Source organism: Podarcis gaigeae, assembly GCF_964106915.1.
Source record: "Podarcis gaigeae genome assembly, chromosome: 5".
Lineage (NCBI taxonomy): Eukaryota > Metazoa > Chordata > Lepidosauria > Squamata > Lacertidae > Podarcis > Podarcis gaigeae.
In genome coordinates this window covers 63,080,147-63,094,365 of record NC_139681.1, presented here as the reverse complement: position 1 = coordinate 63,094,365, position 14,219 = coordinate 63,080,147, and the positions used below count along the sequence as shown (strand labels likewise).

Sequence of the window (14,219 nt, the reverse complement as noted above, 5' to 3'; positions counted from 1 at the left end):
AAAATCGTTTAATCCATGTGGACATTTCAAAAACCTGGTTAGACTTAGTAGTACGTACTTCATGATCTACACCATGGATAAGCAAACTAAGGCCTGGAGGCCGGATCCGGCCCAGTCGCCTTCTAAATCCAGCCCGCAGACGGTCCGAGAATCAGTGTTTTTACGTGAGTAGAATGTGTCCTATTATTTAAAGTGCATGTCTAGGTTACTTGTGGGGCATAGGAATTAGTTCATTTCCCACCCCAAAATATAGTCTGCCCCCCCCCAAGGTCTGAGGGACAGTGGACTGGCCCCTTGCTGAAAGTTTGCTGACCCCTGATCCACACACAGCCTTCATCCAGCCCTTCAAAGTGGTATTCATTGAACCAACTAGGGTCAGAAGTCATTTTTGGGCAAAACAAAGTGACTTACCTACAGGCAGTCATTCCTAAAAAGGTAGCTTCACCAGAGAGGCTGCAATGATATTTGGATGTTCCTCTGCTTCATGAAGATATGCAGCAATTTTTATGCCATCACAGTTCAGTCAGTAGAGCATGAGACTCAATCACAGGGTCATGGGTTCAAAACCTACGTTGCGCAAAAAGATTCCTGTATTTCAGGGGGGTTGGACTAATGACCCTTGTGGTCCCTTTCTACTCTACAACTCTTAATATTGTTGTATACGGACTCAATAATAGCCTGATGCCGATGGTGTCAAACAGTTGAGGGACAAAGATTCTGCAGGACTCCCAACAACCCAAACGTTTTGAAACAAAAGCTGCAGGTAACTAGAGTTTTAGCAAGTAATGGCAGCATCTCCATAGCTACAACCCCAAAATAGTGTCAAAGTGAAAGATTTAAGCATTGCCCACCATCAAGCTACAACTGCAAAAATGTGGCTTTGGCACACTACTGTGGTAAAGGCATATTGTGAGATATCCAAAATGCACTATGCGCATGGCATTCTGAATCCTGATATGCCTTCCAACAACTCAAATTTTACACTAAAGCTAAATTACTCAAATGTGAAACTTTTTATGTGCAAGTTAAACAGAAGGAGCAGCTGTATAGTGCAGGTGTAACTACATATAGAAGCAATTCCAAATGGATCTGCAATGTTTTCCTGAAATGGGTGTTTGATGTGCAATTATCTCTGAAATACTGAATAGAAAATATGGCCTTGCCCTTTAAACCACCATCACCACTTCCTCCCACGCCATCCGTTTTTCTAAATAGTAAGTGCATTTCATCTGAGATATTAAGGATAAATAATATCACCATGTAATTGTAAGTTAATAAAGAAAAACACCTCCAGGGTGTATTTTATGAAAAACTGATTTTTATACCCTGAACAGTAGGCTTACTCTCAATAAAAGAACTTTAATAAAAGATGTACATAAGAATAAGTTGTCAGCATTTCAGTGATATAGCTTTGAGTACAGTCATATGAAATGCAGCAGCATCAAGCATAAGCCAAGAGACAGAGTAACAAACTATATTTACTGTGTACAGTAGTAAAGGACAACAAATGTAAAAATTTGTGAATAAACAATGACAGATTTTAAAATACCCCTCCTTAGACAACATATAACTGTAACAGAAAAGACTTTTTTTCCAACAGGATTTCTTGCAAGCAGATAATCTAACACATGATGGGTAGAGATTAAAAGGAAGTGACATTCTCAAGCAGCAATGAACAACATCCTGAAAGTCAACAGAATGAGCTTGTATTTTTGGACCTCTGCAAATTAAATTTTATCAAGCCAGTTGTCACTACAAACATTATTTTGAAGCTCAAAATATTTGAGGATGTAGGACACAGCAAGCCTCTTTAAGAATGTATCACTACATTGAGATTTTCCTGCACGCTTGATACCATATTTTTTAAAAGCTACACCTAATTTACTCATTATAATATAACTAAAATATCTATGAATTGATGGTGGTTATCCAAAGACCCCAGGCACAAGCAGGAGACTCTGCATGTACATGGGGAACAGGTACCGGACACATTTCTCCTCTGCAGCCCTCCAGTATTGCACAATACTCCAAAGGGTCCTCTCCTCCTATAGGAGGCAACTTTTCAGGAGACATGAGGAGTTATAGCAGGAAGAGACTGCAGAAATCCCTGATGTGCACACAGAACATGGCACATGGTCCTTTGTATCCCAGCCTATAGATTTCAAAGTAGCAGCTAAGGGAAGAGTTAAAATTTCAGCTTTCAAGAGAGATGTCAGAAAAAGGTACACAAGTTTATTTATTGCCTAATACATCAATAAGGAGTGATTCTCACTGGGAACAATCTGTTCCGAATTTCTCCTAAACAAATTCCATTAAAATTAGTTGAACACCATCGCTTCCTAAGACGATTCTGGTTCTGGTCCATTCTTTAAACATTTTATCAAAGACATAGGTGCTCAATGTTGGACATGTGACATTTAAATAGAAGATGTGAAAGTTAACCTAAGCAAATGCTACAGCTGCTGACAAACTCAAAGACATTCCTTTACTTTAAAAAAATTGTTTTATTCTATGCTATTTTATTATGAAAAAGCACATGTACATTTGCATTACCTTAAACTGTCACTAAGCATGTATCTGAAGTACTGTCCTTTCTGCATATCCCATTAACAGTTTTAAAGTAATACATGTGTTTAATGGTAAAATCCTTTCTTTCTCAACCCACCTGTTTTGAGAAACTTACTATTGCAAGGAAAAATATTTCAATATTTACATTACATAATTAAGCAGTAAAACAGAAACAACGAAAGCCAGGACTAAGTATCCTTCTTTTACAGTAGGCTTGTATTTAGGCCACCAATTTATAGAAACAAGATGACAGCAGACAACAACCGGTATTTTACTGATTTGAAAATTTAATTTTGACTGGGCCCATTTTTATGATGCAGTAATTTCCCACAGATGCAGCTTCAACTTGCACACGCAGTATATCAGGGACAGGAAAAGAATTTGGATAAATGTCTTCAGAACATGAGGAGATTCCTGTATGATTGGCATGTTCATTTGTTTACTATTTAATAGCAAATCCAAGGACAGATGATAAAGTGAGTTGAAATTTTACATTCCTCTTCCTAAAAGGACAGGATATTTAGCACATGCCACCCGTCTGCTGTTGAAACACATCAATAGTATCCTCATCTTCCATTTCCAACTGTTAATAAGACAAAAAAGTAACGAGTTTTAAAAATAATATTTAAGGAATCTTGTTTCTAATATACCAAAACCTCTTAATTCAGACCTCTGGTTGAGTAGATGCCTTCTCTCTTGCTCTTGTTCTGTGTTGCTGGTCTGTTGTTTTGCAGTTGTGTTATGTTTTTTATGTATCTGTACCCGTTTTAGCTGTGAGATTTTTGTAACTTGCCTTGGGATCATTTGGTGAAGGGTAGGCTACAGGTACAAATAATTAACTTCATGTTTGGAAGCATACTGTGTAGAGGTTTGTTTAGATGTATTATTTTATCAGCACCAGTTTTCCCCATTCCAGTGCTAAAAGCTGCATCTCTCACAAACTCATATTGGGTTTCTAGAATTAAAGAGAACTCTGCAACCACATCTGCTTGCTGTATTGCAGAGATGGGGAACTTCTTCAGCCCAAGGGAGGCATTCCCTTCTGGACAAGCCTCTGGGAACCATATGCCAGTGGTGAGGCAAAAGCATTATTCTACCTTTGTACTGCAGGCTAGTTTCTTCACACTCAACACATCTCTGTACTCTATCCAAGCAAGCAAGAAACATTACTGTAGTTCAAGGACACATTCTACTCAGGTAAGAACCCTGGGGGGGGGGGTGCAAAGCAGGGTTGGGGAGGATGTGGCTTGGAAGGTTAATATATAGCATTGAAGGAACAATGCCCTTCACCACTCCCCTAAAAACAGAGGAAACCATATACTTAGCAAATCATTATCTAGGTACCCTTACTGGTCCAACACTTCACAATCTGGCAGGCTAAATATTCTTGGGTTATTTCTACTGCCAACTCCTACAGCTTTCTTAATATGATACACAAGCATTTACAGTGCATTCCCCCAAACATTAGCATGCATAAAGCACATCTCAGAGGACATGCTAAGAAAGCCGCTAACACAGTCATTCCAAATAAATCCAAGAGAGAAATTTAATGAAGATAGGTGGGTGGCTGCCATCCTGTGTGTGTATGTTAACTGTGGTAACAATAAAATACCTTATGGAATTTAGTTTTCTGTACTAGTATTTGTATTTCCATATCAGGCTTTATTCTCTCCCCTGTTCAGTTTTAAGCTGTTAATTGGGTTAGTTTATCTGTATTAGTTTAATTTGTGGATTGACTTTGTTATGATATACTTGCTTATTGTCACTGATTATTTAAATGTTACACTTTTTCAGTTGCTATTGCTGTACATTTTACACCTTGTGAATTGTTTTGATAAAAACAAACATATAAATAGATAAAATGCTCTTTCCTCCCTTTCCACAACTTTCGTAAGTGGAAACAGAAAGGTACTGCCAAGTGCTTTCTCCATAAGCACAGCTTATGAAAGAAATTGGATGGTTATTCTTCTCAGTACTGGGTTTTTGCAGAAGTGAGTTACTACTATATTTCCTCACTCAACTTCTCCAGAATCACTGATGTTAGTTCCTGCAGATATCCAGCTCCTGACTCAAAAAGTACCCTCCCTTCTCCACAACCTGTGGAAGGATGGATGGATGGATTCTATTGCTTCTCATGGCACAGGCACTGCTTGGAACTTCTGCAGAAACCTAGAACGTGAGTGAGCAGGCCTCTCTTCCCCCAAATTTTGTGCACAGGACATAGGACATCAGGAAGATAAAAGAGAGGCAAGGCAAAATTTGTAGACACAGACCCTCAACGATAAACATACAGAAAAATCTAGCAACTTGCATGAATAATTTTATATAGGATAAAACAAGTATTTCTGGTGCCAGCCAGCATGCATGGTCTGACGAACCGGTTAGCTTAGACTAAAACTTTTTTCCTATCCCAATTAATGCCTTTCAAAACCTTTAGAAATAGCAATAAAATAAGGATAAGAAAGGCATCGGTTTTCACATCCTACATAAAAGTGAGAACATTTAAAATCAGACTAACAATAAATATTTAGACCACATGTTATCTATTTTTGAACACATTTATTTGGAGAAACCAGATCTTCCCAGTAGCTCACACACTCATATGTGCTACAGCTCTCTTAACCCAAAATTCCTATCTTTCTTGTGGGGTAATGCCTTAGATTCCATTCCTAAGAATGCACTCCCTCCAGCCAAATACTTACAGTGCAGTTCTTTATGCCCATTTGGTGTCCTGTTGAAATGGAAGTCTCTTTGATCCAGTAGAGCCTTCTATCAGAAGAATGGCGAGGAAAGTGATTTTCCATAACCACCCTACCCTCTGCAGCCCCCTCACAAATCTGCTGGAGGGACGTCAACTGATACAGCCCAGCATCTTTACTCAGAATAAGTTATTGCTGAGTTCAATAGGATTTATTACCAAATAAATGTGCACAGTTTCAGCCTCAGTAAGGCTGAATCCTTTCTTGGTGGGGAAATTTTGTAGCATGCTTACACTATAAATTTGATACAGGGGAGAAAGTTTCCATGAGAAAAGATTAATATTTTCTACCAATGATGAGAGAATTCCACCAAGTACCACAGGCACGGAATTACATCATGCCCGGGATTAATTCCAGTAAAGGGATCTGCTATATGTACTTCTAATAATCACTGAGAGACTACCAAAATCTAAAGGGATCTATTATATGTATTTCTAATAATCACTGAGAGCCTACCAAAATCTGTCATCTTATCAGTCTGTGTCAACCTTATTTACACCCCAGAAACCTTACACACCATTTCCTCACTAGTGGAAATTGCCCGTGAATTCTGAAGGCCTACAGCTTCTCTAATACTCTCTAATCCTTTTCTCTCTCCCACCTTGATGGACTCTTGTTAATAATGATTTAGCTCACCATAGTAACATTTTATTCTAGGAATCAACTTAATTTCCATGTGAAGTAATTAAGTAAACTTCCAAGACACAGGCAGTAGCCGCAAGCTCAGCTTCAACTGTATAACGAACACCACTCTCTCTTACCTGTGCAGGTGTGTCTGTTTCATTAATTGGTTGTCCATCAAATCTGAATCTAATCTGTCTCATTGACAAACCCTGAAATATGACAGTTAATGTAAATCCACATATGTAAGTTCATGTCAAAATGGATATTGCTCACAGACATCAGTATTTCAAAGAATTAAACTGAAAGCTGATTGAGGATACACACTTCATGAGCCAAGTATCTCTGAGGAATTTTATTGCCTCATGCAACATTTCTATAAACTTGTCTAATTTAGCAATCTTGGTAGAGCTGCTAGAGATGCAATGTAATTAGGACGGTGTCTTTTCTTTGTCAAGGGTAGAGGTGACTTTCTATGAACAGCAGAATCAAATACATTCCTATCTAGGCAACCTTCTAGAGGCCACCTGCAAATGATGGCTAGAGCCAGAGGCAAACACAAGCCGAGCAAGAAAAGCCAGAGGGCCACATTTGGCTCCCTTAGCCTATGGCTTCCCACTTCGCAGTATACAGTAAATCCACAATTTATGTGGGGACTACATTCCAAGAATAGTACATACAAGCCAAAATCACATATAGTCAAAACACACTGGGTGCAATGGCGGGTGGGATTGCCAAAGTTTTTTTCCCTTGGATGTCCGCCCGCTTTTTAAATTTTACTTTTTTTGCCAAATGCGTAAAGCTGAATGCACACAAGTTATGTGTCTGATGGGTCTAATGTAATCTCATGAGCACCCAGGTTTATCCACATCACACAGCCCCATTAAATGAAGTTTTCTCATACATCAATTAAACACTGCATAACATAAATGAGATAAATTATGACTTGACACTTGTGCAGATATGTCTCAGCACTGCAAATGAAAGGAATACAACAATCACATCAAAGATTATGTGGGATAATTGTATGCGTCAACACACTAGCATAATGGGTTTTACACCACCAAGGCATCAGAACTTTGTATGCCTTGAGAAAATATTCTAACATCAAAATTTATCTGGGCAAATAAGCCATAGGGGCTTGGGAGCCTTTTTATGTACCTCACAATAAACAAGTGCATAATCACACAAAAATATAGTTAACTCATTTACCTGTCTCTCACAATAGGCCTTCATTAGTTTACTTAGTGGTGTGTGCCGTTTTATTTTAAACTGGACCACTGATCCATCTTGGCCAGCTACTTTTAAATTGATATGGTCATTCTCCGTTTTTACTCCTTCCTGCAAAACAAAACATAAAAGTTCAGATCAGTATTTGGGGAGCATTAGTCAGGAGAACCTGGCTGATACCTGCAGCACTTAGATTTCTCAGAAAACAACGTACAAACCACCTGCTGGATAAAGTCAATGTCCACCTTGTCCAACATCTTGTTCTCACAATGGCCAAGCTGTGGGGAACCTACAAGCAGGACCTGAGCACAAGAGCACTCTTCCCACCTGCATTTCCCGCTACTGGCATTCAGAAGCATTCCTGCCTCCAACTGCAGAGGCAGAGCATAGCCTCCATCATGGCTAGTAGCCATAAGACTTATTCTTCATGGATCTGTCTAATCCTCTTTTAAACCATCCTAGTTGGTGGCCAGCACTGCCTCCTACGGGTGTAAATTCCATAGTTCAACTATGTACTGTGTGAAGAAGTACTTTTAAAAAATTTGCCCCGAATCTTCAAATTTGCAACGTCACTGGATCTCCACAAATTCTTACTGTTATGAGAAAGGGAGGGGGGAAATTATCTATCCACTTTTTTGACACCATGCATAATTTTATATGCCTCTATCATGTATTCTCTTACTCACCTATTCTCTACACTGAAAAGTCCCAAATGCTGTAACCTTTCCTTATAGCAGAATTGTTCCAACCCCCTGATCATTTTAGGTTGCACCTTTCTGAATCATTCCCAACTCTGCAATATCCTTTTTGAGGTGAGGTGACCAGAGCTGTACACAGTATTCCAAACATAGTCACACTACTGAATTATATAAAGGCATTATAATATCAACAGTTTTATTTCCCATTCCTTTCCTAATGACCCCAAGCATGGAATTTGCCTTTTTCACAGCTGCCGCACTACAGTTAAGCAGCACACAGATGTTATTAAATAAAATAAACAAAAGGGCAGAGCAAACCAAACTACAGGAAGCCAGTACAACTTACTCCTATTCCAAATTCTATTCAGTAGTGGATCTACTGCTGATTAAGTCAACCCAAACGCAGCAGAGGCACACAAACCTGTAAAAAAGTAGTTTGACTTACACTGGCAAAAAGGATGGTGTAACCCCTGCAGGGTGGCTAAGCCATGTGACTAAGCTGAAAGGAATTTGGAATGGGGTATTTCTGCTTCTCCCCATGTGTCATCCTGTTGTTGAGCACTGGCTTGTAGCAATGTTTGGATCTTTCATTGTGACTGCAGCACAACCATTTTGGTATGAATTAACAAAGCACTGTTTCCTGAACTGGTTTGGAGGTATGATTTGTAACACAACTGCAGATGATATGTAATGCAGCCTCACTGCATTATTTAGCAACCCCTCCACATTTTTAGTCTGAAAATGCCCTCTTCTGCTACGGGACTCTGGATTTTTTTACTCTAGGAAATTCCATTAGGATTTCAAGGTAAAAAATGAGGTGGAATCTACAAACATCAATTTTGCCTTCTTTTTCCAGTGAGCAGCCCAGGGAGCAACACAGGAAGTGATAGAAAGAAAAGGTTGGCATAAAAACTTCTCCCAAGAGGGTTGCTGAAATCCCTGCCCCACAGCTTACCCTTAGAAAGATTTTACATTGTATTTATACTTTCACTGTTGGTAAGCTTATAGTTAGGTCGCAATCCTAACCATGTCTACTCATAAATCATAGTTGATTCAAAGGGCTTTCTCCCATGTAAGTGGGGTTAGGATTGTAGGCTTAAACACACAACATAGCATATTAAACAACTAGCAGTTTTAATCAATTTCTAGTAGTCATACCTGGGGATAAATATGCTTTAGGTTGAGTGCTTTCGGGTTGCACTCTGCGGCGACCCGGAAGTAACGGAGTGCGTTACTTTCAGGTTTCGCCGCTCGCGCATACGGTCAAAATGACGTCACACGCATGCGTGGAAGTGGAGAAATGCGGCAGGCGCGTCTTATGTTCTGTTCGGAATGCAAACGGGGCTCCGGAACGGATCCTGTTCGCATCCAAAGGTACCACTGTAGCTTGATCCCAAGTGTTAGTCTCACACTAAATACAACATTTCCTTAGCCTGTATATGTTATTCGAAATGATCTTTAAATGCTTTAAGAATCCACAGCCTAATCATGATGCAAATTGAAAGCCTTCCTCAAGCAGCAGAGGAAGTTGTCTTATACTGACTCAGATCCATTTACTTGAGTAGCCAACATGGCACCCTCCAGATGTTGTTGACTAAAACTTCTATCAGTCCCAGCCAGCATGGCCAAGAACAAGGGATAGGAGTTGCAGTCCAAACCATCTGAGGATATCATGGTTGACTAGCTCTGGTCTACACTGACTGGTAGCAGCTCTCTGCTTTTCAGGTAGGGAATGTTCTCATCTCCTACTTGAAAATGCCAGGGACTGGTCCTTGGACCTTCTGCATGCAAAGTGGATTCTCTTTAACTGAACTACATCTCTTACTCCAAATCTGGAGTGCAATTAATAGTCAATAAATTGTCAAAGATGTGCCACCCTGGGGTCTTAGCTTCACCAGCACCCGTCTCCTGTAGCAGGAGGGAAAACAACCTCCAGTACTAGGCAAACTTCCTGTAACTATTTAAAAAGTCTACATGTTTCATAATATATTTAAACCTGGTCCCTTCCAACTCTACAATTCTATCAGATTCCACACAGAATCCGAACATGGTTGACCAACAGCAGATCCACACTATACATTTAAAGCACATGATTTCCCCTAAAAAAATGTAGGAATTGCAGTTTCCCTCACAGAACTACCTTTTCCAGTACTCTTAAACTCCACTTCCCAGGATTCTTTGGGGGAATTAAAAGAATGGGCGTTAAATACGCTTTAAATGTAGTGCAGATATTCCACAAGTCTGCAAAAAGGCTCAATTTTAGAATGATCCCTCTCTGCTTTTAAAACTATTGGGGGAGGGTGGATAAAAGCCAATTTAAAAAAAAACTACATACCATCCAATCAACTGAAAAAAACTTTCAATGCTTTCACTCCTGCTTATCTGAATATTTTCAGCCTACAAACACCACTCATCTATAAAGCTCACCTTTAAGCGACTCTGTGATGTAGGTTTACAACTGATGGGGACAACGCTAAACGTATCATCTTTCATTAAATTGTTCTAATATTACAATGGGGATAGCGATTGTTCCACACGCGCAAAACAGAACAGTGCAATCCTCCGCATACCGTCTTGGGAGGTATCCTCCACTGAATTCAATGGCCAGCACTTGACTGCACTAAAAGACTCTCCTCAAACTTGCAGCCAGATCCTATGCATGTTGAGTCTCAAGTCTCAATGGGGTTGCTCTGTCTAGGGCTGCTCCCTCGCTATATGGATTCACGCGGGGGAAGGGGGCTCTTAGGTGCAAAACCCTTTGGAAATTACTGGACACCGGTCCGTGTGCACCTCGGTCCAACTACGCGCGGAAAAGGGGCCCTGGGCGACGGGGTGAGGGAAAGAGGCCGGATGGATCCGGCCCCCAGCGAGAGCGCGCTGCCTTGCGGAGCACGTGGTGGTCGCGCCTTTGGCCTGGCTCGACAATAGCGAACCCGGCGGGGGCGGGCCAGGATGGGAGTTCGCAGCGAAGCGGCGCGGCCTAGGAGCGGCGCCGAACTCTTGCAGGAGCTCCGCGGTGGAAGAGCGCGGTCGGGCCGCCCCTTCTCGAGCCGCCCTCCTTCCGGGTGAGGCGGGTCCGGGTCTCGCCGCTCACAACCGGGGCGGGGGAACGCAGACCCTCGGGGCCTCAGCCCCACGGCGAGCCTCGCGCCCCTCTTCTGAGGGGGGCCGGCAGGCAGGCTCGGAAGGGGCCCGAGAGGAGGCAGAGGGCCTACGGGGCCCGAGCGGCTGAGGGAGGGGGGCGCTGCTGGGGCGGCCTCGCACTCACCTTGGGCTTCTCCTCGGACATGGCGTCGCGTCAGGCAGGGACCTCTCAAGGAGCGAGTCCGCACGCGCTCGGAGCCCCCGTCTTCCTGCGCTCTCCTCTCCCGCCCGCAGCAACTGCCCGCGAGGACGCGCTCCGCTCCCCGCAATCTTCGGCTCCCGGTTGGTCCCGGAGGGGTCACGTGGGGAAGGCGTGCGCTCCCGAGGCGCGTTCCCGAGCGATGCTCTCCCCGTCGAGAGCGCGCTTCGCCAGGGCGGAGGAGGCGGCGGCGATGGCGCCGAAGGTGCGTCATCGCCGGCTGAAGCGGGAGCGCTTGGGCGGCAGAAGGTGCGCGGGTGGGGGGGGGGAGGAGCCACGTCAGGGCGCGGGAGGAAGGAGGGGCGGGGCGAAGCATTCCCAAAAGGAATAAAAGCCCCCCTGGGGGATGGAGGAGGGTCGCCCTCCATAGCTCCCCTATGTGACCTGTTCGGGGATATAACATCACGGGCCTAAGAAGCCGATCATAGAAATAGACTCGAGGCATCGCGCGTCTGCTCTCGTACACAGACAAAGTCGCCTTCTGTTTCCACACTTATTGACATAAGGACCTTTTAGCTACTGCGCTTCAAGCCTACCTTGGTTGTAAAAGCTGTGTGGAAACGCTTCATTCATTCGTGGCAGCTAAATATTTCCTGGCAGGCCAGCAAACTAGGCAAAAAGCAAAATATTTATTATTTCATAAAATTTATAAACTGCTTGGCTGTAATAAAAAGCAACAAAAAAGCAGTTTACAAATACAATCTAATAATGAAACGATGAAAGACAGTAAATAAAAGCAACAACAACCCCAGGTTACTTGCCATCAGAGTCGAGTCATGTATTAACTAGTTGAGATTCCTACATTGCTGGGGGTTGGAATAGATGACCTTTGGGGTACCTTCCAATTCTACAATTCTATGAATCTATAAACAGCTTACAATTTGGGTTAAGCTACAATGGGCCACAAAAGCTCAAAGTTCAGAGCACAGAAAACTGGAGAAGGGTCATAGTGCCAGAGCAACATCATAAATACCTGCTGAACTTTCAGTGCTTGGTGAATACCTTTTTAGCAAAAAAAAATTATACAAGTTTTCTGATTTTATGGTAATTTTAACTGAATTTATATCTGTTGTATTATTTTTGTAAATTTGCGGTACACCACTTAGAGACCGTAGTGTTAAGTGGACTCAAAATAGTTGAAATAAATATTTTGTCCCTCACATCAGCACTTAGCCTATGAAAGAACGTTTTTTGCTGCATTCCCTGAGGGGTAACACATAGCAAGGATTGAAGCCAATAGTGGGTGGGGTCACCCCTTCTTTCTCTCCTTGCTCGGTATGTTGCACCAGTAGTTGTGGCAAAACATCTTAATAAGTACCTTGGATATGTGCAACATAAACAATGGAGCCTTGTTGGGAGTTCTGAGGCAATTTCAAGGAAGTGGAGACATTGATCATGTCGCGTCTTGTTAAATTGATCAAAAGCATAACTTATGGCTTTGACTGAAAGTTTTTTGTATGGTAAATAAATCTTTTAACTTCTGGTTTTCTTTCAAAACTCTAGAGTGTGGCATATAAACACTGCTTCTTTCATCTGTGCCTTCTTCTCTGCAATCTGCGACGTAGAGAAAAGAATATCAGTTCTAACCACAGTAGTCCTGACGCCCTCTGCCTAATGCAGCTATTGCCCCTTTACTAAGGAAAAACATGTACCTAAATTTGGTTTGGGACAACTGGGAAATATTTCCCCATTGGGTGGTTAACTTCCAAAACTTCTAAAACCTCCCCAATGGTTTCCTTTGAGATGGAACTAATATTTGAGGAAGGAGAGGGTATCATTGGGGTGATGAGGTAGTTCACCCTGAAGAGGTACAAAATATTTTAAGTAGGATAAAAACTCATTGATCTCTTCCCAAAGAATATCATGAAAGCAGTCAGATGAGTGTTATTTGACCCTCTTTCAGGCTGAAATCCTATGTCCTTAATCATGGCCGAGGCATCTCTGGCCCTCCAGATGTTGAGCGAGAACTCACATCAGCTTCAGTCAGTATAACCAATGGTCAGGGATAATGGGAAGTGTACTCCCAAAAAACATCTGCAGTGGGGCAGGTTCCCCACCCCTGCTCTGTTGTAAGAAGTAAGCCCTATTGTGCCATATAAGGCTTCTTAGTAGATACCTGTAGGACTGCACTGTCACTCAGCACACAGCACACAGCCTCACTATATGTCATTTTTTAATGAAGTGCTTTTCATAAGAGTTCTACGTATATTAGAAACAACAAAGAAGTTGGGAAGATTGTTAAATATTGGGCACAATGCAGAAATCTAGGAAGAGGGAAGACTGAAGGGAAGACTGTTAAAAGGTTAAGATAGGAATGATAGAAGAGGAGACATTTAGGACATTAGGACATTTTATTGCCCTTTAAAAATGTGGGGGAGTTATTAGGTTGTTTTTGTTTTGATTGTATGTTTTGTGGTTTTATATTCATATTTTACTCTGTGAACTGCCTGTGGGTATAGGGTAGTACAGTGGTGCCCCGCAAGACGAATGCCTCGCAAGACGAAAAACCCGCTAGACGAAAGGGTTTTCCGTTTTTTGAGGCGCTTCGCAAGACGAATTTCCCTAGGGAAATCTCTGGGGAGCTCTTTTAAATGCTGGTGGTGGGGAGCAAAGCCTTTCTCCCCCCCCCCCTCCGGCCTTCAGAAGAGGTCGGGGGACAGACTGTCCCCGGACCTGGACTGAAGGCGGTTTCCTTAGGAACGCATTGATTGATTTTCAATGCATTCCTATGGGAAACCGTGCTTCGCAAGATGAAAAACTCGCAAGACGAAAAAACTTGCGGAACGAATTAATTTCGTCTCGCGAGGCACCACTGTATACAAATTTTAATAATAATAATAATAATGGAAGACAGGTGCATGTACTAGGTGCATGGACTGAATAATAATAGAAGACAGATACATGCACTAGGTGCATGAACTGTTGCAGAGAACTGGCAGAAATAAATGGCACAAGAAACTAGAGGTTAAGCAGGTAAGTCAGTATTAGATCAGGAACAGG

The 14,219-nt window shown here is 42.1% G+C and overlaps 1 protein-coding gene across 2 annotated transcripts; it reads right to left on the bottom strand.

Annotated features, from left to right (window-relative positions):
• Positions 1 to 1,300: 1,300 nt before the first annotated feature.
• LOC310845273 (small ubiquitin-related modifier 3) lies at positions 1,301 to 11,478 on the bottom strand. Of its 2 annotated transcripts, XM_083740098.1 has the most exons (4): positions 11,145 to 11,478; positions 7,161 to 7,289; positions 6,089 to 6,160; positions 1,301 to 3,151 (listed from the first exon to the last, which is right to left on the bottom strand). In XM_083740098.1, exons 1-4 carry the CDS (start codon positions 11,163 to 11,165, stop codon positions 3,089 to 3,091), a joined length of 285 nt encoding a protein of 94 aa, XP_083596224.1. In that variant the 5' UTR covers positions 11,166 to 11,478; the 3' UTR covers positions 1,301 to 3,088. The 2 variants fall into 2 exon arrangements, with proteins under 2 accessions (XP_083596224.1, XP_083596225.1); XM_083740099.1 differs by lacking the exon at positions 6,089 to 6,160 and having other exon boundaries at positions 11,145 to 11,463.
• Positions 11,479 to 14,219: the final 2,741 nt, after the last annotated feature.

What these genes read in the sequence shown, in the direction of transcription:
- LOC310845273 (XM_083740098.1), bottom strand. Translation starts at nt 11,165, where the DNA reads ATGTCCGAGGAGAAGCCCAAG. An exon ending in TGTCCGAGGAGAAGCCCAAG is followed by an intron (nt 7,290 to 11,144) that starts GTGAGTGCGAGG and finishes TTTGTTTTGCAG; the next exon opens with GAAGGAGTAAAAACGGAGAA. An exon ending in AAACAGACACACCTGCACAG is followed by an intron (nt 3,152 to 6,088) that starts GTAAGAGAGAGT and finishes TCTTATTAACAG; the next exon opens with TTGGAAATGGAAGATGAGGA.